This window comes from Rattus norvegicus, chromosome 5 (assembly GCF_021556685.1).
Source record: "Rattus norvegicus strain SHRSP/BbbUtx chromosome 5, alternate assembly SHRSP_T2T, whole genome shotgun sequence".
NCBI classification, from domain to species: domain Eukaryota; kingdom Metazoa; phylum Chordata; class Mammalia; order Rodentia; family Muridae; genus Rattus; species Rattus norvegicus.
The window spans coordinates 63,636,685-63,661,022 of NC_141538.1; the positions used below are offsets into that span (position 1 = coordinate 63,636,685).

The 24,338-nt window shown below is 42.2% G+C and overlaps 1 protein-coding gene and 1 long non-coding RNA gene across 31 annotated transcripts in view; one reads left to right on the forward strand and one right to left on the reverse strand.

The window, feature by feature from the left end:
- Positions 1 to 313: 313 nt before the first annotated feature.
- Rnf38 (ring finger protein 38) overlaps positions 314 to 24,338 on the reverse strand; it is a 108,728-nt gene continuing 84,703 nt past the window's right edge. For 18 of the 30 annotated variants that reach the window (NM_134467.2, XM_087660264.1, XM_087660262.1 and 15 more), the window contains 8 exon segments: positions 314 to 3,752; positions 5,711 to 5,810; positions 9,849 to 9,970; positions 13,098 to 13,182; positions 15,460 to 15,566; positions 16,682 to 16,843; positions 18,642 to 18,812; positions 19,814 to 19,981. In NM_134467.2, the coding sequence (NP_604462.2) occupies positions 3,690 to 3,752; positions 5,711 to 5,810; positions 9,849 to 9,970; positions 13,098 to 13,182; positions 15,460 to 15,566; positions 16,682 to 16,843; positions 18,642 to 18,812; positions 19,814 to 19,981 (978 nt within the window). In that variant the 3' untranslated portion in view covers positions 314 to 3,689. 30 annotated transcript variants of the gene reach the window in all.
- On the forward strand, positions 7,098 to 9,436 carry LOC148005768 (uncharacterized). Its single transcript, XR_015620853.1, has 2 exons — positions 7,098 to 7,293; positions 8,773 to 9,436. It is a non-coding gene; the product is annotated as an uncharacterized LOC148005768 (long non-coding RNA).

Sequence of the window (24,338 nt, forward strand, 5' to 3'; positions counted from 1 at the left end):
TATTTCCTGTATTTTATGGTGCATGGGGTAGGGGAGGGGCAGTGATGATACATTTACTTTCCTACACCTCTAACTGTTGGTTACGCATATACCCATGTGTGGCTACATTTTCTGCTGAACGCTTGTCTTCCTTTTAAGGAAACAAGTACTCCATGTTCCAGTGCTCATTTTGTGAGTCCAGGCTGTTTACACTAATGCCAAAGAACACACTGTGACTGTCCCTCACCCTCCACTCCATTCCCCTACTGTGTCCCTCCCCTCTATTCCTTTGCAAATAGATTCTTAAAACACCTTCCACGAAACACAACATATGTTTTAAGTGTACATCATACATTTATTACCAACAACCCTCTCAACTCCAAAATTGGGCACAGGGATTAAAAATAAAAATTCATTGCACTACTTAGTAAAGCATTACTAGTAACTTTCATAAAAAATGTACAAACTTTGTTAAAAATTTATCAAGCCTTCAAATGATTTTGGTTACAGATATTTATAATACATACATTTAAAACTATGTTAACTGACACAATGGAATATGATTTGAGGAAATGACTCAGCAAATGATTCCAACAAACACCCCTGTGAGCTTTCATAATCTGAAACAAAGAGCAGCATGAGGTAAGCAGATGCACGGTGGGGGACAGACTTAAGGAGGCCTGGAGATGCTGGGAAAACACTCAGAAGCAGGCAGGCAGGCAGGCAGATTGTATGTGATTATCACAAGAGGCCCAAATTTAATAATGTTAGCAAATTACATTTCAGGGAGCGTATAAAATCAAATTTCAGATTCTGCTAAAAAAATTTTTTCAGGACATCCTGATATTTGGAGGCCTTGAGTTGTTTTGTGGAGGTTGGAGCTTTTAAAAGTACAAAATATCGTGATTCATGAAAACAAAAACAAAACAAAACAAAAACCCACCCACCCCCCCCCACACACACAAAGCCAAAAAACCAACAACGACAAAAACAAAACCCCCAAACCAAAATAAAAACCAAACTAAAAAAAACCAAAAAAAAACCAAAAACCAAAACACCAAAACTCAAATTCAAATCATACAAAAACTGCACAGCTGGGCTAAGCCAACAATGTTCTAGAGCACAGAGTTCTAGAGCACAGAGTTCTAGAGCACAGAGGATGAGGCTGCCGCATCCTCTGTGGCCTGGTGCATCTCCCCAGGACAGCTGCACTTCCTCATCTGCTAGCTAGAGATGCTCGCCGAGGCCAGCTGGGAACCACATCCAAGTGTGCACCTAAGACAGCCTCACCCGTCCATGAAGAGGTCTGCACGTCACAAAAGCTCTGTGCCGAGACATTCCCAGGAGACAGGCAGTCATCTGCATGGTAGGGTTTTACCAGGACAGACCCAGATGCCCCCTAAATTGCCAACTACCTCTTACAAAACAAGAAAAATTTACTGGGACTTTATGGCAAACATTGAAAGGCCACTTTCCAGTCGTGAGCACAGTGTGCCTTGGTAGTCAGTCTGTCTGCAGTAGTTAGGAAAGTGCTTTGCCTGTGCATCGACAGGATGAATACTGAGAGGAGCAGTGTTGTTAGAGCTGTACAGGTACAAAGTTTTTGAAGATATATAAAAGTCTATATATAAGATGGGCTTTTACCATCTTAAACATGATTTCTTTAAATTAAAAAATAAAGATTAAACTGTATGTGATTTGGAGCTGATTAGTATATATGTCAATAATTTTGGTATTTAACACACCTTTTATTCATTAGGAACCAGACAGGGGTTATCCTAATGATTTAAAAGTAACATGTGCATTTTACCACTGTTTAAGTATTTCTGACACACTAACACAAATCTAGGGGCAACAGAATGTTGATTAAATCCTATTTGTCTAACTAGATAGAGGCAACAGTGTCTGGAAGAGGACAAAATTGTGCTTCTGTGTGGATTAACTTTCCTGAACTCTAGGCTGTGACGAGCTTAGAGAAACTTCAAGGGAGGTAAGAACCACGGCAGTAACAAGTGGTTGAACACAGTCCCTGCATGAGAGCTGAGTGAGGTCGGCAGCAAGGTGTCACGCACGGCTGCGAGTGGAAGGCTGCAGTCTGTGTGGCCGCACAGATGCTGACAACTCACAGAGGCAGAGAAGGCTGAGCACACTGAGGAGAAAGGAACCCAATGTTGCTGAAAGATGACCTCAAACAATCTGATTTATGTTCAATGAACCTATTTTTAAAAATATATACACACAGCTATGTATCATTTCAGATTAAATAAAGGTCAGTTCCTGTTTGACAGCATTATTTTTTTAAACAAAAATCCAATCTTCATTTACACTGCAAGTATTCTGGGCACCTGTTGTATTAAGCTTTTCTCATTCTAACATAAATTAAAAGAAAAAGAGTAAGACGTCAAAGCAAACCAGGCCTACGAAATGAGCTGTCACAGCACTGATCCGTCCTGAAACAAAGGTTTCAGTGAGAATGTTACTGAGGGAAAAAGTAGACACCTCAGGCCTGGAGTGTGTGAACTCAATCAACACTAACAGAAACAAACAGTTCCCTTAAAACCACCGCTGCCCATGGGGGCCTGAGTGAAGAACACAAACTAGAAGCCAGGCTGAGTTGTTAAAACAGATTTTGCTCCAGTGGAAGTCAAGGAGGAGAGACTTACAGGACCAGTGGTGTTTATAAAATATATTACTCAAACATCTTCAGAACAGACCAGAAATCTACACATTAATAAAAACACAGGTCCTTTCTGTAAGAAGCTACTAGAAATGTAAAGGAAAACCAAGTAACATCAGATCACTGATTGAAATGCTAATATTGCTAATGATGATGAATATGATATTGCACCTTCTTTTTGGAAATAGCAAGTTGGAGATTTAAGTCTCTTTTACAAAAGAACTGAAAAAAAAAATCAGGTCATGGAGCGAGAATCTGACACTTTTTTAAGTGACCCATTTAGGATCACCAAGGAAGAGAAGGGAACAGCTGCCTGAAGCAAAGGAAGGCTTTTCTCATTCCATTCATTGGGAGGGAGGGAGGGGATGGAGTATTCAATGCTTAGAATCGATGCACCCTTAGCAATCAGTGTGCAACAGCAAACACAAGGGAAAACCAGTGTACAGTACTAGTGCTGTTTAAATAACACACCAGATTATACATTGCAGCATAATTAAAACTACACACACATTCTTGGTACATGCTGGTATATAGGATCTCACACACACACAGTAGCTACCATGCCCCCACACATGTAGTTGCACACACTCGCTCACAGATTCACTGATCACCAGCAGTCGTCCGCTGCACTCAGTTCCACTCACAGTTTCTGAAGGCTCTATATAAGGTAGATTGCTATGTCATCTGGAGCTACCACTTTTTATAAAAGCACATGCTAAAAGATCACGTCCACTGTAATCTTGCAGCAACACTCGGAATGATCACACAAAAACCAGGGAATGTTAGTGCACACACAAAATTAAGCTAAAGAAAAGGTCTTTGGAGTTCCAATCACACAGTTAGTATAACAATCCCATAATTGTGAAGACTAATTGTAAGCTTTTATAGTTGATTAAGTCACACAGTGCAAAGAAAGGTCCATTGACCCTTTTGGTAAAGGGAGGGCTGGAAGCCACACAGGTTAAGTTCAGTGGATAGTCCATATATACATGTGATGAGGAACACCCAAACTAAATCTGTGCTCTTAGGCTGGTCACTCTGAATCCCGGTGCACTTCAGAAGCATCAGCTCGGCAAATTGGGCAAGTACGATTTCCCTGAAAGACAAGAGGAAGGAAGCCCAGTGAAGTCAGGTCTCGTACAGTGAAGTACCCAGTTCTGCTCTCATTCTCATATGGCCTCTGTACTCTTCCTTTAAGAACAAATCCTACACCAGGATGGTGGTAAAGTCTGCAATCCAGCTCTCTGGAGGCAGGAGAAAAGAACAAAACAAAGGAGTAACTTTTTAATGACTTTGTTTAAATTCATAAACATGATCTGCTATCACTAGTTTGGAAAAAAAAATCAACTTAAAATCACGATCTTGGCTGTTCTTTTTTTTGTTTTCTGGAGGGGGGACAACAGGAATTGGGCTGGGCATAAAATCCAGGATGTCATACACACTAATCTAGTCTTTAGGATGGAGCACTGAACTTCTCCTGTCCCCGCCTCTTCACAGTGCACACCAACTGCTTGCAGCTCCAGTCTTCACTACTCTTAGATTTGCAAGGTCTCTCTTGTGTAGATCAGGCTGACCTCAAACTCAAGGAGATCCACCTGCCCTGCTTCCTGAGTGCTGACATTAAACTGTGCTGAAATCAACAGAGTAAGGTCATACCACTTGGCTCCCACTTACTCCTTCCCTGACTCCTAACGTGTTTTTTCCCTTTATTTCCACAGGTGGGAAAAACAAAAGGCATCACTTACCGTCTTAGCTGCTGCAACCACCACCCAGCAAACTCTAATTCCCACGTCATGAGGGCAGGCTCAAGAGAAACCAAGTCCTCTTGGCTGTTTGTCATTGCCCAGCATGCCTGGCTCACCCTCATCCTAGACTGTTCCTTTCTGAGGAACCAGATTTCCTGTCATTTTCTCTACACTGTGGCCAGTGTGTTTGTCAAACACAGCTGCAGTAGCCCCTCCCCCTTGCCTTCCAGATCAAGCATAAACTCCTCCATGCTTCAGAGTGACTTCAATAACCAGCCACATCACCGAGCCCTCCCGAGCCATGTTTTTGTTTTGTTTTGTTTTTCTTTTTTTTTTTTTTTGTTTTGTTTTTTCGGAGCTGGGGACCGAACCCAGGGCCTTGCGCTTCCTAGGCAAGCGCTCTACCACTGAGCTAAATCCCCAACTTGTTTTGTTTTTCTATGAAGTCCACTCTTCATTTACAGGCTTTAGTAGACAGGTCTTACTAAGTAGTCTAGAATGGCCTTCGGGGCAAGACTTTCCTGGCTCAGCCTCCCCTCGAATGTGAGGACCACAGGTATGGACCAGCACACCAGCTCTTCCTTAACTGACGTCCTAATCACAGTTATCTAATTACACAGTCTACTAAAAAAACTCAAAATTGACTAAAGCATTTTGTCATTTTATTTATATTTTATTCACATAATTAAGACTACACAAAGAAGTGCTCTAAAGGAGGACAAGAAGCCTCGCAGTCACTCTGACAGACCTCTGCTGTTCTTATCTTTGGGGTTTTTCTGTATGTACAGAAGGACTGATCAGACTCTAATAAAAAGCTTATTTCCCACAAAAGTCTCTGTCAAAAAAAGCCCCAGTAAGGTCCCATCCTAACTCTGATTTAATTTCAAAAAAAAAAAAAAAAAAAAAATCTAAGGAGCCCAGGTCTTGGCCCAAGGTTAAAATGAGAGCACATAGATAACAGGGACAAACACTGTGCTTGCTTCCTGCCCTTATCAAACAGCCACCATGCTGATGGCTACAATTATCTTCTTCTTCTTCTTCTTAAAATAAATAAAAACAATGCTGGACACTAAACCCAGAAGTTACCCACGCTGAGCACATGCAGTGCTAAGCACACGCAGTACCAATCTCTTTCCGGTCCAGTCTCTACAGCTCTTCACTGGACTTCTCGTGGAGTGCTTCCTCTAAACCCTAGGCTTCCATTCTATCTCCTATACCCCCTCCTCCAAACCATGGACTTACTCAGATGAACTTTAATCAATAAAAATGCAAAACATGGTTATTCTCTTTACACTTGTGATCACTTTACCTTAAGCCATTTATCAACACACTTGGCATGGAACTCGTGGTTACAGGGTAAGACTCTAAGAAGCTGCCTTGACTCAAAATCACACATGCATACTACACACCTGAAAAAGAGCAGAGAGATCATTTTTGGTTTTCTATTTTGTTATGACTAGTATGTTTGCAAAGCTATTCTCAGTTATCAAAATATCACTTAAAAAAAAAATTACCACTATCCTAAAGATGATGCTAAGGGATTTACCAAGTGCTCTTTAGACATTATCAAAAATGTCTGGCTTAGGACCGAAAGAAATGGCTGAGTGATTAACAGTGCTCGTAAGCATGAAGACCCAAGTCTGAAAGCCTGGCATCCATGTACAAAGCCAGGCAAGGCTGTGTGTGCTTGTAACCCCAGCATTGGGAGGGAGGGACAGGCAAGTCTGAGGGCTCCTGGCTGGCAGCCTGGTTAGAGGCAAAAGCAAACTAGCTTCATGAGGGATCCTGTTCAAGACAGTAACATGGAAAACACCCAATGTCCGGGCACGAGCGGGCTCACGCGCCATTGACACGCAGGCACTACACAGTTACACTTAAGATGTTACACACTCACCAAAAAGAACAAAAACAAGTGATAAAAAAGGACAATTCTAACTAAAATCCCAGCCAGTCTGAAAAAGCAGAGATTCTAGATGTATTACTCTTAGAAGTACTGACGTAAGGCTGAGCAGGACGATGCACACCTTTAATCTTACTGCTTGACACAGAGGCAGAAGGATCTCTGTGTGTTTGAGGCCAGCCTGGTCTAGTGAGTTCCAGGACAGAGCTACATAGTGAGACCCTGTTTTCCCCCCTTCACCGCCCCTACTTCCCCCAAGGGTACTGGGATAGCAGAATATTCACATGAAAAAGAGCCAATGTAGAAGAACACAAAAAGTTTATACCATATACCAAATTATGGGGAGGTGGCTTGATGGATAAAGCCTGCTGTGTAAGTTTGTAGGAGTAGAGGTAAGACACCACAGTCTGACTCCCACAAAAAGGCTGGGACTCCTGAGACAGGCTGGCTAGAGAATCAGTGAACTTCAGTGAGAGTCCCTGACTTTAGAACTGAAGAATGATTGGAAAGACACCTAATATCACCTTCTCATCTCTATGTGCACACACATGCATGTGCACCTACCTGCACAAACACAGCAAACACATGTAAAAGTAATTTATCAAATAAAAAATTTAAATTCTAGTTAGGGGGGGGGGGCAGGGGCTGGGGATTTAGCTCAGTGGTAGAGCGTTTGCCTAGCAAGCGAAAGGCTCTGGGTTTGGTCCCCAGCTCCGGAAGAAAAAAAAAAAGAAGGGGGAGGGGGAAGAGTAAAGTTCTATGATCTGGGAGGTTTTTTTTTTTTTTTTTTTTTTTTGACAAGAAGAAAATCTCAGTCATCAACAGAAAAGCAAACAATAAAAAAGAACTAAAACAAAATCAAAACTAGGTAGGGACATAGCTTGGGGCAGAGTACTTGACTGGCATGTGCTAAGAACCACCTTGGATCCTCAACATCACAAAAGAAAACAAATCTCATAAAAAATTTTATGAGGGGCTGGGGATTTAGCTCAGTGGTAGAGCGCTTGCCTAGCAGTCGCAAGGCCCTGGGTTCGGTCCTCAGCTCCGAAAAAAAAAAAGCCATCTAGGAACTGCACAGGGACATAGTTCAGAGCACTTCACTAGCATGTGCCAAGTTATGGTTTTGGTTCCTGGACCACAAAACCAAAATCAACAAAGACAACCTAAAGAATGGAAGAAGTCTGGGGACAACGGGATGTTTACACATGTGTTCATGTGTGTGCACATGTGCTGAGGAGGACAGGGGCCCACATTGTGTTCTTCCCCAGTCACCCCCACCTCTCCTGCATCCCCTTCAGTCCTTCCTCCTTATACGGGTCCTGGGAGGACTCAGGCTGCTGGCCTGCAGTGCACCTTTACCTCTGACAGGGGCTCTCACTGAGACCTGAGCTCATTCCTTCCTCAGCAATGGGACCAGGAGTGTGTAGCTACGCCCCCACCCTAATGAACTGCTCTGGGGGCTTGAACTCAGGTCCTCACCAAGCACTTGACCCCTGGAGCCATCTCTCAGCTAAACCTTCTTTTTTGCTTTTTGAGAGTACCATCACAACATTTCTCCCTTCCCTTTCTTCCTCTAAACCCTTTTTTTTTGGGGGGGGGTGGGGGGTTCGGAGCTGGGGACTGAACCCAGGGCCTTGCACTTCCTAGGTAAGCGCTCTACCACTGAGCTAAATCCCCAGCCCCTCTTCCTCTAAACCCTTAAATATACCCAGCCCTCTTTGCTATTTCAAATTCATGGCCTCTTTTTTCACTTTTATATATGAAGGCCAAAGAACACATATAAAGAAATTTAACATTAGCAGCTACCAAGGAAAAGAAAGTCAAACCTTAGTGGGCTAACACTTTAAACCAGCAGGGAGGCTGCAACAGAGACAGAGAGACAATATATGTGGTAGAAAAATGGAAACTGAAATCTCAGTGCATTGCTCTCAGGAATACTAAATGGAAAAATTGTGATGTAAATTGTGAATTTAATTTAGCAACTCACTTCCAGGTACTTCACTTTCATCCAAGAGAAATGAAAACATAAACCTACAGAAAAGTGTTTCCACAAATGCTCCAAGTAGCATTATTCATAACAGCCGAACAGTGTAAACCACCTACATATCCATCAGGGAGAGAAAGGACAGGCGCTGACTTGAGCTTGACCTGGTCACGAACATGAGTGCCTGAGCAGCACTAGCTGCTATGCCTAGGTCTGGGAAGAGTCATGCTGCACACTTGAAAACCGAGGCATCACAGCAGCACTTCTCAGCCTGTGTGCTACAAACCCTTTGGAGATCGAACAACTCTTCCCAGGGGTTGCTTATTGGGTATTTACATTATGATTCATAACAAAATTACATAGCAAATTTACAGCGATCAAATAACAATGAAGTAATTTTATGCTGGTGATCACTACAACATAAACTATACGAAAGGGTCAGTGAGCATTAGAAAGTTTGAGATGCGGGGTTGGGGATTTAGCTCAGTGGTAGAGCGTTTGCCTAGCAAGCGCAAGGCCCTGGGTTCAGTCCTCGGCTCCGAAAAAAAGAAGAAAAAGAAAAAAAAAAAAGTTTGAGATGCGCTATCTAGAGATAGAGGAATTAAGAGGCTGAGAGGCAAGCAGGAAGGCAGTGTAATGGTGGCCTACGCTTTTAATCTCAGCATTCAGGAGGCAAATGCAAGTGGATTTCTGCTGAGTTCTACAGAAAAAGTTCCATTACAGGTGGGCTACACAGAGAAACAATCTCAGAAAAAGAGAAAGACAGAGGGAGAAGGAGAGGAGGGAGGGAGGAAGAGAGGGACAGGGTTGGGGGAGAGAAAATGAACAAGGCTGAAGACCTGGGGGAATGGCTGCAAATAGGTTAAGAGGAAACCATTTTTGAGTGACAAACGGTCTAGACCTGTGGTGATGCTGCACAACTTTATGAACACCCTAAAAAAAACATTTATGAGATATGAATTTCAAGGCTGGAGAGATGGCTCAGAGGTTAAGAGCACTGTCTGCTCATCTAGAGGTCATGAGTTCAATTCCCAGCAACCACATGGTGGCTCATAACCATCTGTAATGAGATCTGGTGCCCTCTTCTGGCCTGCACGTGTACATGCAGGTGCAACGCTGTATACATAATAAATAAATCTAAAAAAAAAAAAGAGAGAGAGAGAGATGAATTTCAGCTCATTCTGTATTCATACCACTCACTTGCTATTGTGACTTAGGGAAACTTAAAATAGTCCATATGGGGCTGGAGAGGTGGCTCAAAGATAAGAACACTGGCTGCTCTTCCAGAGTTCAATTTTCAGTAAACCACATGGTGGCTCATAACCATCTGTAATGAGATCTGGTGCCCTCTTCTGGCCTGCAGGCATATATGTAAGCATAACATTGTAGACATAGAAACGAATATAAAAAGCCAGTCCATATGACTAACAGCTAACAGCTCCCTTACGGGTAAGCGTGGACCTGGACAGGGTGTCTACACTAAGCACTCATCTTTATCCCATTCTCTCAGACACTCAAACTTTTACTTCCTAAAGGCAGCAGGAGTGCCCCAGACATACTTACAAAGTCTGCTCTGACTGGTGGTTGCTAGGGTTGAACCTGTAAGAAGGGAGCTGTTCAATATCCGCTTTAGTCAGTCCCCGAGGTTTCGCCTCTCCCAGTCTCTCTGCCAGGTTTAACAGGGCCTACAGAGGAGGAGGAGACAGATTTTCATCTCTTTACAATTTCTACTGGAGTACTGTCGTAACAGTTTAAGTACTTGTGTATGTGCACCTGCACACACACACGGCACCATGGGGCACACGCAAAGGTCAGAAGACAATATGTGGGGGGCAGTACTCTTCTTTGCACATATGAATCCCAGAGATTGAACATGGGCCATCACAGCGGCAAGAGCCTTCTGCTCATCCTCATCTGCTTGAGGAACCCTTAATTATTATTATTATTTTTTAAGATAAGTGTCACTTTGTAGACTAGGCTGTTGCTTCAGTTTCTCTAATGCTAGGACTTACAACTCTTTATTTAACTAAGCTGTAAGCTTCTTAAGACTTTTCACATATGCTCACAATAGTAAGTCATTAGGACAGGAATCAGGACAGCCATTGAGAAGTGAAAAACAATTACACAAGAATTTCAGGATAATTTTATCAAAGACAAATCCATTTCAATAAACAGTAGAGGTAAATATACAACAAGGCCAGCTACTCTTATCAGAATGACTTTGGCTCAACAAAGTAAAGGCACTTGCCATGGGCCTGACACCTCAGCTTAATTAATCTTCAGACCCAAATAGTAGGAGAGAACCAATTCCCACAAATAGTCCCATGACAAGGCAAAGACACCACATGCACATAGACATAAGACAGACAGACAGACACACACACACACATGCACACACACGCATGCACACCTTTAAAGACTGTTAGTACAGATATGACCAATTGTATGGACTAACACCTGCAAAACGAGCCTTGAGGGGGTGGAGCACATCTACTACATAATCAATTTATTAAAGATAAGACTTTTCAGGGGTTGGGGATTTAGCTCAACGGCAGAGCGCTTGCCTAGGAAGCGCAAGGCCCTGGGTTCGGTCCCCAGCTCCGAAAAAAAGAACCAAAAGAAAAAAAAAAAAAGATAAGACTTTTCAAACAATAACAACAACAGGGCTAGAGAGATGGCTCATCAGTTAAGAGCACTGGCCACTCCCCCAGAGGATCTCTGTTCTATTCCTAGCACCCACATGAGGTTCACAACCATGTGACACCCTCTTCTGACCTCCAAGGGCATCAGACACACACATGGTGTATAAGCACACACATAGACAAAACATCTATAAACATAAAAAAATTAAAAACATAACAATGGCATCATATTGAAATTAATTTAAAGTCAAATATCTAATATATGTTCAAATACTGATTATTTTTCTTTCTTTTTTTTTTTTTTTTTTTTTTTATTCATTTATTATATATAAGTACACTGTAGCTGTCTTCAGATACACCAGAAGAGGGCATCGGATCTCTTTACAGATGGTTGTGAGCCACCATGTGGTTGCTGGGAATTGAACTCAGGATCTCTGGAAGAGCAGTCGGGTGCTCTTAGCCGCTGAGCCATCTCTCCAGCCCTGCCTGATTATTTTTAAAACAAGTATTTTATTTAAATAGAGATACAAGTTACCATATGTAAAACCTCTTAAAATTTTATTTTACTTTATGTACCCATAACACCGGTGTATGCATGGGTGTTGGTGGAGGTTAGAAGAAAGATGCTGGATCCCTTGAGATGGAATTCCGATGCTTATGAGTCCCTGATGTGGGTGCTGGGATCTTTACTCTGGTCTTTTGATAGAGCTTTAAGTTCTTTTAATAGTTGTAGCATCTCTCCAGCCACCCAAGTTTCTTTATCCTTTATATTTGTTGAAAAAAACCAGGTGGAAGACCTGTAGAACTTCCCGGTAGGTGGCTGTGGATGTACCTCGCTTGATGGAGTGCATACACAAAGCCCTGGGTTCCCCCCGGGACAACATCGAACCAGATGTGGTGGAACTGTTAGTTATTAACAGTACTTCAAAGATGGAGGCAGGAGTAATCAGACGGTCAAAGCTACATCACAAGTTAAGGGTCAGCTTGAGGAACCTGTCTTAAAATTAAAACAAAGCCCACAGGCACTCCAATGGGACTGACTCTAGTGACTCCCATTCTGACTGACGGGTGCAGCACACTCTTGTACAAGGAGAGATCTGACTGCTGTCAGGCTCCTTGTGTCCTGCTGTTCAGTCACCAGACACAAAGGAACCTGCTGTGCCACTAATTCATCAAGGCTGGGAGAACAACACTAATGTCATCATTATTAAAGATATATTCTTATAAGGAGCAATTTACCCACACCAAATTGTAAAAAAGACAAATAAATTGGATTTTTTAAAGTGTATACCAAGTGTTTACAAAGTGTAAAACACGATGTATACTTTAGTATGTTACAATTGTTATGTCTCATTCTTCCATAATTTTTAATGGTTCATTATTTATGTGCATCAACTGATAATTAGGTTGCCATTTTTATAAAGATGAAGTGTCTTGAAGTGTCAAGCTGATCTGCGTCAGTCCCCATGTAACACCTCAAATCTCCATTTTCTCCCTTTTTGAAGACAAGGTCTTACTATATAGCCCAAGCTGGCTTCAAATGTGTTATCTTCTGCTTCCAGCTCTTAAATGTTGGCACCACAGGCACGTGTCGCTACACAGGTCACAGAACATATGCTATTTTCCACAGTGTGCTAACACGTCCTCCCTCAACCTTATGAAAAAAATAAAATAAAAATAAATAAAAGCCCCCCTTTTCAAGATTCAGCTCAAATGTCTTGCTTCCACAAACCTTTTGTAAATACCTAATCCAAACTTAATAGTCCTCAATGTTTGCATCCTCTCCCTGGAGTTTTAAGTGTGAACAAAACACGTCTATACGGCAACTGTTCAAATATATCAGGGATGCCAAATAATTTTAAGAATTATTTGGGGCTGGAGAGATGGCTCAGTGGTTAAGGGCACCAACTGCTTTCCCAGAAGTCCTGAGTTCAATTCCCAGCAACCACATGGTGGCTCACAACCATCTGTAGTGGGATCTGATGCCCTCTTCTGGTGTGTCTGAAGACAGCAGCAGTGTTCTCGCATATATAAAATAAATAAATAATTCTTTAAAAAAAAAGAATTATTTGTATCTTAAAATGCAAAGTTAATCTCATAAATATTTATGTGAAAGTACAGGACAGTACATATAACACTCCCCAAATTAATAAATAGTTCATCTACTAACTTCGTAATTTTCAACTTCTCCATCTTCCACATCCAATTCAAAGCTGAAGGTTGGGCCGACTGTAGGTGGCACTGGAAGCATTGATCTACAACGAAAACCACCAAGGAAGCATTAGTGTGGATGCACAGCAACACGGATGGAGGCAGAGGGACAAGGGCAGATCACATGCATGAAGAATGGTTAGTGCTGACTGTGGCATTAAAGGCACCGACTTTGCTACACAGACACATTCAGAGTAAAAACAAGAGCATAACAAGATAAACATCAAGGCCAGAGGCAGGTCAGCAGGTGAAGGAGCTCTGTCAAGCCTAATAGTCTAAACTTGACCCCTAGAACCCACATGATGAAAGCAGAGACCCCAGTTCTCACAAGCTGTCTCTTCCATAAGTGGAGCAAGGTATGTCCATGCACACAGGCCATTGCATGCACACAGGCATGCTCTTAGTACTCATCTTTCATCTCAAACAAGGACGGTAGTAAAAAAGTTTGTAGAGAAAGACCCATGTTTGAAAGTGATTAAGTCTAATTGAGTGGCAGACAAAGTGATGACTCAGAGAAAGATTTGATTGACTAGGCTATGCTCAATTCTCAGGAGAACAGAGAGGAAAGGGAAGCTACCTGAGGAGAAAGGTAGAGCAGTTTTACCAGGACAGCTGTCCAGAGACAGGTTGTAGAGAGAGAACAAGCTGGACAGGTGAACACAGAGTAAGCCAGAGAGAGTAGGAGCCAGAAGATCAGAACAGTTTTCCAAAGTTAGTGTGAGAGTGTGAGGCCAAGCAGAGCAATTCAGAGGCTGAGAGAGAAGCCAGACTGAGTCAGTCAGCTGGGAGAGGAGTCTGAACCACATCAGCTGAGGTGACCAGCCAGCCAGAGCTCAGAAAGAGCTACAAAGGAGGAGTTCTTCAGCAGTAAGTCTCAGAGGCTGAAATCATTCTAGGCCTAGATTAGGCTGTATAAAGGCTAGAAGCTTCCAGACTAAGCCTAGGTTAATAGATGTAGGCAGTAAGCCTCCAAAGTGCAGTATTCTCTATGGGAGAATAAAAGTTACTTTATAGTTTTTACTACAAAATGAATGCTAATTTTAAAGTTTACACGGAGATACAGAAGATTAAACAGAAGCATTTTTGAGCTCTAAGTTGGGTATATTACCTTATTTTAAGACAAATAGGAAAGGGAGGTATGTGGTAAGGGGAAAAAAGAGGTACAAAAATTATCAGAAAAATAACTTGTATGGTTTAAAGATTACATTTCATACCTATCTTTGAAAGTTAATTATAGACTCGTGACTAAGTCCCAACAACAGTAATATGTTCCATCCTGGGAAAGAGGCAAGTAAGCAGAGGCACCTGCTCTATGGTCTTTCTCTTTAACCCCTCTTTTCTACGAGATAGGGTCTTGCTGTGTGGCCACACCTGGTTTGGTACTTTTTTCTGAGAAGCAGGCTGGCCTTGAATTTAGAGATGATTTTTGTGCCCTAGCTTCTTGATTACAGTATGCCACCACACCCAGCTGCCCACTCCACTCTACTAGCCACTCTACTGTCATCGCCCAAGCTGGAGGACACAAGGGTGACAGACCACCCTGGATTTGGCCTACTTTTACACTCCATTATGTAAGAAATAAAAAACTACCATGTCTAACCCCCGATGTTTATTACAGATAAACTTAAATCCTGACAGGGCTAGATAGTTCTAAGTTGTAAAAATGACTTCTTGTCTTTACCAAGAAAAAGACCATCAAAGTAATTCTAGGGCCTAAGAGACGGCTCAGTAAGGTTGCCCCCTGCAAGCCTAACAATCTGCGTCTGATCCCTGTAATTTATACAGTAAAGAGAACAGACATCCCAAGGTGTCCTCTGACCTTCCCATACAAGTTATGGCATGCATGTGCTCCCCCACCCCACACATTCCACTAAGTGTAAAAAGAAAATGTTGTTTATGACTCTAAGAGCTGAAAAGATGGCTCAGCGGTTAAGAGCACTTGCTGTTTGTGCAAAGGACCCAGGTTCCCACCATCACGACCATCTGTAATTCTAGTTCCAGAGATCCAATGCCCTCTTCTGGCCTCTATAGGCACTGTATGCACATAATATACACACATATACTTTCAGGTAAAAGACTCACACAGAATAAAACCTAAAAAAACAAAACAAAACAAAAAAACCGGATTCAACTGTGTAAGTAGCTAAATTTTTCTACATGCAATTTGATAATTTTGATAATCTCAGTTTATACCCTCCCACTTTCTTCCTTAAATGAAAGGCTCTCAAGTCCTATTTAACATCAAGCAAAAGCGGTATCTTAACACAGTAATACTAAGTCACAGACCACAGAAGGCATTCATAAAGAAGTCAGTAACTTACAACACATATGGCAGTAAGCTGGGATGGTAGGTAGGAGGGGGCACTGGCTGCTGGGATCGGTATCTGCTACGTCCTGTGAGTCTCCGAGGCATAAATGGTGGATAAGGCTGTAGGAGGGAAAGGTTGAAAATGATCATTTTGTGTTCATAATCAGTAGTCAAATAACCTACTTTGTTTTAAACTTAAAAAAAAAATTTGTGTGTGTATCACGTGTATAGGTAGGTGCATGTTACAGCATGCACGCAGGATCAGAAGACAGGCTATGAGGTTGGTTCTCTCCTCCTAGCATCTTGTGAGCTCTGGTATGGAACTCAAGTTGTTAGGCTTACATGACAAGCACCCTTACCCTCTGAGTCACTCTTGCTGGCCCTGACCCAGCCCTGGCTGTCCTGGAACTCACTCTGTAGACCAGGCTGGTCTCTGACTCAGAGATCCACCTACCTCTACCTGCTCTGCTTCTGCCTCCCAAGTGCTAGAATAAAATCCAACTTGATCCCCCCCACAAAGATGTATTTACTGTATATGAGTAGTACACTGTCACTCTCTTTAGACACACCAAAAGAGGGCATCAGATCCCATTTATAGATGGTTACAATATCGTTGCTGGGAACTGAACTCAAGACCTCTGGAAGAGCAGTGCTTTTAACTGTTGAGCCATCTCTCCAGCCCAGCCAGGACCTTGCTTTGTAGACCAACCTGGCCATCATAACTTACAGCAATCCTTCGTGCTTCTACCTCCTCAGTGCTGGGGTTAAAGGCCTGTGCTACCATGCTCAGCTAACACCTGTTTTTAAAAATCTTACTGTTCAAGTGGCATTAACTAGTTCTTAAATGTTGATACAACAACCAGGATAAAACACACATGCAAGTGATTTTAAGAATACATGAGGGGCTGGAGAGATGGCTCAGCGGTTAAGAGTATCTGACTGCTCTTCCAGAGGTCATGAGTTCAATTCCCAGCAACCACATGGTGGCTCACAACCACCTGTAAAGAGATCTGGTGGGGTTGGGGATTTAGCTCAGCGGTAGAGCGCTTGCCTAGCAGGCACAAGGCCCTGGGTTCGGTCCCCAGCTCCGAAAAAAAAGAAAAAAGAAAAATAAATAAATGAATAAATCCAAAAAAAAAATCATGAATTCTGAACATTTCCAGAGTTATACCTTAAACAACTCAAAATAAGGTGTCAAACAACTAAATGAGTATTAACAATGCATGAGGACTTACTACTCCAAAGGACACCTCCTGATGCAAAGGGTCATGTGTCAGGAACTGCAAAGGAGCTGACGGAGGTAATGTTGGGGGGTGGGCCGAAGGGGGATAAGTGAAACTGCCTACTTGAAGATGTTCTCCTAAGAGCTCCACTTCATTTTCTATCCTCTGCAGAGGCTGTGGAGGGGAAGAAGAAATCAGCATACTTCCAATGCTTTAAAAAAATTGTTTTTCTTAAACGATAAACAGTATTTTCAAGGCCATTGTTGATACATCAAACTTTTTAGTTTAATTGTACTTTGTCTTCTTTACACATAAGCATCTGCATCCTCTGGTACAGTATACATTATACATGTCCTTTAATACTCACACTCTCAAGATGGGAGGGAAAAACAATCACAGCAAGCCAATTACATGGAAGTTAAAGTTTGAGTTGTAATATTGTAATACTACCCTGATTGACAGAGAATTTCACTGAGCCTCCCCTGAAGAGCTAGCAATATGGTGCATGTAAGTCAGAAGTAGGAACAATGGGGCATGGTACAGTAGAAGCTTCACTCTAGTACAAAAGTCATGGGCTTTGGTGTCAATTAGTACCTGACTTTAGACATTCTGTATCAGCATTTTTACTTACAAAACTGACATATTTTTAGCTTACTTCAGAAGTGTACTATGGCTGGGCATGCTAGCATATATCTATAATATGCTTATAATTTTAATACTTGGGGTGAAGGCGGGAGGACTGTTTGCAGACAGTTGAGACACACAGGGAGACTCCCACTAATGCACTGTGGGCACCAAGTAAGCAATGATTATAGAGCACATTGTAGTTCACAGCATGTAGTGTGATTTCTTAAAATAAATTGTGTAATGGGTGGCCTCACTCTAAGTTTCTTTTGTATAACATAATGTCGCATGAAACTGGGTTAAAACTTTGCTAACCAATAAAAGGAGGAAGAGGAGAAAAGAAATGAGAAAAGGAGGAGGAGGGCTAACTGCAGAGATCACTAAGAGATCGTTGCTCTGCCAGGCAGAATTCAGTTCCCAGCACCCGTATAGGGTGGCTCACAACAGACAGAAACTCCAGCTCCAGGAGGCGCTGATACATGACATTCACTCTCTCCCCCAACTCTCCATCTTTAGAAGATTAAGTACCAACAGTTAAAAGGTTTCTACTTTTCAAACTTAGAAATGCATGAATGAGTGTCTGAAATGGCTCAGATGGTGCTTGCTGAGTTGTCCTGGCAACCTGAGTTCAAGTTCTTGAATGCACGCAGAAGGTGGAAAGCCAACTCCATGAAATCGTGCTCTGACTTCCATATGCCATGTACCTCACCCCTTCCCCCTCCAACTACAGAATGCACACACATTAAGAATAGACTTAAAACTCATTAGAATACAACAACAACAACAGCAACAACAACAACCACAACAACAACAACCACAACAACAACAACCACAACAACAACAACCACAACAACAACCACAACCACAACAACAACCACAACAACAACAGCAACAACAACCACAACAACAACCACAACAACAACAACAACAGCAACCACCACCACCACCACAACAACAACAACAACAACCACAACAACAACCACAACCACAACAACAACAGCAACAACAACAACAACAGCAACCACCACCACCACCACAACAACAACAACAACAACCACAACAAACCCCTAGTACCAATTAGGGAAGTTTCTTTGCTTCTAACCGCCTAAAAAACTGCAGATATGAGATAATAAAAATTCACTTAATACTAAACAAGGAAAAAATATTTAAAATAAGTTAACTCTAAAGTATGTTTAAACTAACTTATTTAACTATAAGTTCCCTTAATTCTCTCAAGAGCTGTAAGAACACCAACGTTACATGCTTAAATGGAATTTACATTCACTAAATGAAATGAGCCTAATCCTGACATTCTGGGAAAACTAGAAACATGAAAAGGAGTACCTACCGATCGTGACTGCTGTGTTTGGAAAGGGACAAACTGGCCTGGTGGTGGCAAGTGAGGAGGATGATGGGGAGAAAGATGAGGAGGATGTAGAAGAAACGGATCACTAGAAATGAGGGGTGGGAACGCAGCATATGGTACTGGCAAGTGCTGAACTGAACATGCCTGAAGCATCTGTAAGAAAAAATTCATTACTTTTAGGTTAAATATGCCAGAACATACAATTTTCTTGAAAAAGTCATGAAATCAAATTGCCACACCTCCCCCAATTCAGACAAAATATCTAACTTATATTAAGTACTAGAATATTTTGTATCTGTAAGTCAGAATCTGCAGTTTAGTCTGTACTTTAGGGAGAGGGAGCACTATGCAGAAGAGGCTTGTCCTCACTGTCCTCCCACCGTGTCAGTGGGTCAGTTCCACAGAATGCTTCACTCTGCTCTGAGAGGCCCGCTTGGGTCACTGACTTAGTACACTGATACAGATGTTTACTTTAACCTCACATGTAGACCAGGGGGTTAAACTTATACTTAAGATTTTTCCAAGTGCTTTCCTCTGAGGATGTTACGGAGACTCTCCGGATCTTAACCACCTTCACTGTTAAGTTAGACAATGGGTCAGAATATTACAAACTAAAGCATGAGCTTTAGAGGGAAAATGTGTAGTATGAGTCTCACGTTTTCTATAGCAGTGAACAGTAATTTTACCTTCCAGCTCAGGAGAGCCCAGTGAAGCCTCAGTAAGGGCTAAGGTGGCTATCTGCTGAATGCTACATTACTCAGTCTAATGCAAATCCTTATTAAGGTAAACTGGTTTGTTTTTTTTTTTCTTTTTTTCGGAGCTGGGGACCGAACCGAGGGCCTTGCGCTTCCTAGGCAAGCGCTCTACCACTGAGCTAAATCCCCAGCCCCAAGGTAAACTGTTTTTATAGGAAGAAATATGGTTTATTTTAATCACTGTAAATAAAATATACTTTAAAGCTAACTTTATCTAGTGGTCACTACAATTATGCTGCGTAAAACTAATCTTTTAGTTGGAAATGAAGCTACAAAGACAGTTTTTAAACTTTGTTAGCTCTCCTAACTGGGGATAGAAGAACCTTAAGTCAAACAAATCCAGGTTGGCATACTATTTTAAATAGTTAAAATCAAATGAGAATGAAGACACAGACTTACTGGAGGAGGCACACTACAGACAGGGAGGTGCTGTCCACTGAAAACAACAGAGCATCCTGGGACCTGTTGTGTACTGCAAGCAGGGATGTGCTGGCCTGTGCAGAGAGGAATCCCATGGGGCGCCACTGTGGTTACAGTGTAGGAGACAGGAACTGTTCCTTGATGGAGCTTTTAGGGAAGGAAAGCACAGCTTTTGAGAAAATGTTTCCCATTTTTAAAGTTAACATTTGAGGGCCAGGCATGGTGGTGCAAACATGTAGGCTTGGCACTGGGAGGTGGAAGCAAAAGCATCAGAAATTCCAGGTCATTGGTTTATTTACAGTGTCTGAAAAGCCTGGGCTAAATGAGACCCCACCCACACAGAGTGACTGACTCCCCTATTTGCTATTCAGACTCACACTGTATTTTAAAACAGAGTCTTACCTAGTTCAAGTTAGCCTCTAACTTACAATGTAGTCGAAAATGGCCTTGAATTCCTGATCCTCTGCTTTCTCCCAAGTGCTAGAGTTAGAGGTCTGTGACACCACTCCTTGCTTCCTCTAGTAGTCTCAACAAGAGTATTTTCAGTCTTTGCACAGGAAAGATAACTATGAAGATTGCACTAGAACTAGAGCTAAAGGACTGAAGAAGAGGGGCTAGAGACGGCTAACTGGGAAAGAGCACCGTCGCTGTTGCAGAGGACTTGGGTTTAGGCTAAGCACCCACATGGTGGCTCACAATCATTCATAACTCCAAGGGATGCAACATCCTCTTCTGACTTCTGCAGGTACCAGGCATGCATGTGGTATGCATGTGTGTGGGTCTGTCTATGTGTATGTATGTAAAACACTCATATGTAGAAAATAAATAAAACTATTTTAGGGTCCAGGCATGGGCCCTGACAACACTGCAGACAGAAGCGAGCAAATAGGTAGTGAACTGATGGAAGAGAAAGTGAGGAAATAGATGGCGAAGAGATAGGAAAGGAAGAGAAGCCAAGTGGTTTGTGTGCTATAAAGAAGGGCAGAACAGAAGATGCCAAGGTGGTGAGGAAGAGCTTGCACTGCCACCTGAGGTCATGGTGATGTCCTGGCTTATGCTGTGCCAAGGGCCATGTCTGAGTCTGTGGACCGGCAGCAGCAGGGTTCTGTGATGATGTCTATGGCCCATGTTACCACCAAAGGCCATGTGTATGTCCCTTGTCTGGGCTGTCCAAAGGCTGAGTAGAGCTGGTGCCACAACTCACCTGGGCAGCACAGTAAGCTGGCCCTGATGGTATGAGCACTGAAGAGCCAATTCTGCCCCTCACCTGGGCAAAGGAGAGCTCACCCTGGTGGTGCTGGTGCAGGAGAGCTGGCAGGCAAACCAACTTATTACCCAGGCCCAGATCCAGAACCAAACACCTGTCCCATTTATAACCTTTTGAAAGGGGCCAGTTCTACAGACCCAAAGCTGCTGGATCTCCATGACACTGGGTAATACAGAATATCTAAGAGGAGTCCCAGAGAAGGCCAGTTTTGAAAGTATGGCAGAAGTCAGATGCTTCTAACCAGCAATGACTCATTTGCAAGTGAAGCTGTTTGGGCAAAAGGATATACAGTGTGACAAACTGACACACTGAAACTTCCATGAGATGTTACTTTGTTGTTGTTTTGTTCTCTTTAGGGGGATTAGTGTAGAAGCTGGAACTAGTTACAGATAATTGTAAGCTGTCATTTTTATTGTGAGAATTGAACCTGAGTCCTCTTCATAACAGATAGTGCTCTCAGCTGCTGAGCCCTTTCTCTAGCCCAAAGCATGTGTTTGTCTGTTCAGTTGCAACAGGCAGAAACAAGGAAGTGGCATTTACTGTTAGATCTGGGTTAGTGATATAGAGCTCAGTGCAAGTGAGCCCTGGATTCTATTATCAGCACCCAGCATAAAAACGTAAGTAAGATCAAACCTTCTTTTTCCACCTCATATTTATTGCAGCTATGCCTTCCCCTCGGTTGAGGTTAACCTCAAGCATACTTGTTAATTGTCACTAGAATTACTCTTTTGCAAATACAAACACAACTTGCTGTTTTATATTAGCAGGGTCCTGAGTTCAGTCCCCAGCACACACATGGTGGCTCACAACCATCTCTAATGGGATCCGATGCCCTCTCTGATGTGTCTGAAGACAGCTACAGCGTAGTCATATACATAAATAAATCTTAAAAACAAAAACAAAACAAAGAAAGAAGATTTATTTATCATTTGAATGTATAGTAATATGTGTGTCTGTGTGAGTTTATATGCAGATGCCTGTGATGGCCAGACCTTGTCAGAACTCTTGCAATTGGGGTTTTTGGCAGTTTTGAACCTTTCAAAGCAGGTGCTTAAGAGTCAAACTCCAGTCTCTGCAAGAATGCTTCTGCCATCTCTCCATTCCCATGTTTAAAATTTTAAGGGTACCATCTAAATCACTCAAAAAGGCTCTATTAAAAGTAGATCAGGGTTGGGGATTTAGCTCAGGGGTAGAGCGCTTGCCTAGCAAGCGCAAGGCCCTGGGTTCGGTCCCCAGCTCCGAAAAAAAAAAAAAAAGAAAAAAAAAGTAGATCAAGGGCTGGAGAGATGGCTCAGCAGTTAAGGGGACTGACTGCTCTTCCAGAGGTCCTGAGTTTGAGTCCCAGCAACCACATGGTGGCTCACAACCATCTGTAATGGGATGCTCTCTTCTGAAGTGTCTGAAAACACCCACAGTGTATTCACATATAAATAAAATAATTAAATATTTAAAAAAAAAAAAGAAAGTAAATCAAACTCTAAAAGTGATGTAAAAGCAGCCAATTCCTAGCATCTCTCCTCAAAGATTTGTGTTGCTAACATGCTTGCCTGTCAGTGAGAAATGGAATGTAGCTTGATTTCCATGTGCATTTCTCTAAGTAGAGAATTTTGGTATAGGTTACTAACCATTCAGACTTTCCTTCTCATAGCCTCCACTATCTGCTCATGGCCCATCTTCTACTTTGTCAAAACCAGGTTTGCTGACTTGGGGGCTCTCTGTCTCAGTTTGATTTAGCTTGTCCCAACCATCTGCTATCTCCTCCTCAAGGGTTAAAGGCTGTCCACTCTGATCAACTGATTTTTATGGACATCTTACACAACTAATCCCATTCCTCAAGGTTGTGGGGGCAGGCCCAGAATCTACTGAGCCAACTCTTTATACCCCTTTATCACACCATCACGTTTCCATGTGTCTATATTTGGAAACATGCATGCTCAACCAAGAGGACAACTTGCAAGACTTGGTTTTTCCTTGCACCATGAAGGCTCTGGGGACTAAACGTAGGTCAGGCTTCACATCGTGTGCCGTTACTGCTGAGCCACCTTGGAAGCCATCCATTTTTATCTTAATGAAGTCTACTTTTTTCAAGTGTGGCTACATCCTTATACACATAGATTTAGAAATCTTTGCTGGAGCGGGGCTGGGGATTTAGCTCAGTGGTAGAGCGCTTACCTAGGAAGCGCAAGGCCCTGGGTTCGGTCCCCAGCTCCGAAAAAAAAAAAAAAAAAAAAGAAATCTTTGCTGGGACCGGAGAGAAAGCTAGTTTATAGCACTTGCTGCTCTAGCAGAAGACCTAGGTTCAATTCCCACCACCCACCTGGTTCACAACCATCTGTAACTCCAGTTCTAGAAGCTCCTTCACCTTCCTCTGACCTTGGCGGGCACTAGGTATACATGTGCTGTACACATATACACAAAGGCAAAACCACTCATACACAAAAAAATAAAGTCTAAAAATTTTTTAAATTAAAGCTAAAAAGAAGGGGCTGGAGAGATGGTTCAGTGGTTAAGAGCACTGACTATTCTTCCAGAGGTCCTGAGTTCAAATCCCAGCAACCACATGGTGGCTCACAACCATCTGCAATGAGATCTGATGCCCTCTTCTGATGGGTCTGAAGACGGCTACAGTGTACTTATACAAAAATCAATAAATCTTAAAAAAGAAAAAAAAAACTAAAAAGAAATATTTCCTACTTCATAAAAAACAACCCCTTTCACTAATAATACTATCTTTCGAATACATATCTAAACTCTAACTTGAACTTTTTTTTTTTAAGTCTCTAGCTCAGGCTAGCCCTGAACTCTATGAAGCAGAAAATGACCTTGAACTGTTGATACACCAGCCTCCACTTCCTGGGTAATGAAATCCCAGGAGCACCATCACACCTGGTTGAGTGCTGGAGACCACACCTTGTAGGCTTGGCAACCCTCTACCACTAAGGTACAACCCAACTCTACTTGAACGAACTTCTGTGGAAGAGATAAAATATGAGTTTGAACTCATTCTCATGGATACTGAGTCATTACTGCATCAGTGCTAAAGACCGTCAGTCCTTTTTCATGAATTATTTTGGCAATTGGCCAAGCAATTAAATAGCATATATCTGAGCAATGAAAGTACAGTTTTAATTATACACATATACCACTAGCTTTGCTTACTTTTTATGTGTTCTTATTTAAGAAAGTCCTTCCTCCTGAAGGGAATGGAGCTATTCATAAACTACCTAATTGTTTGAC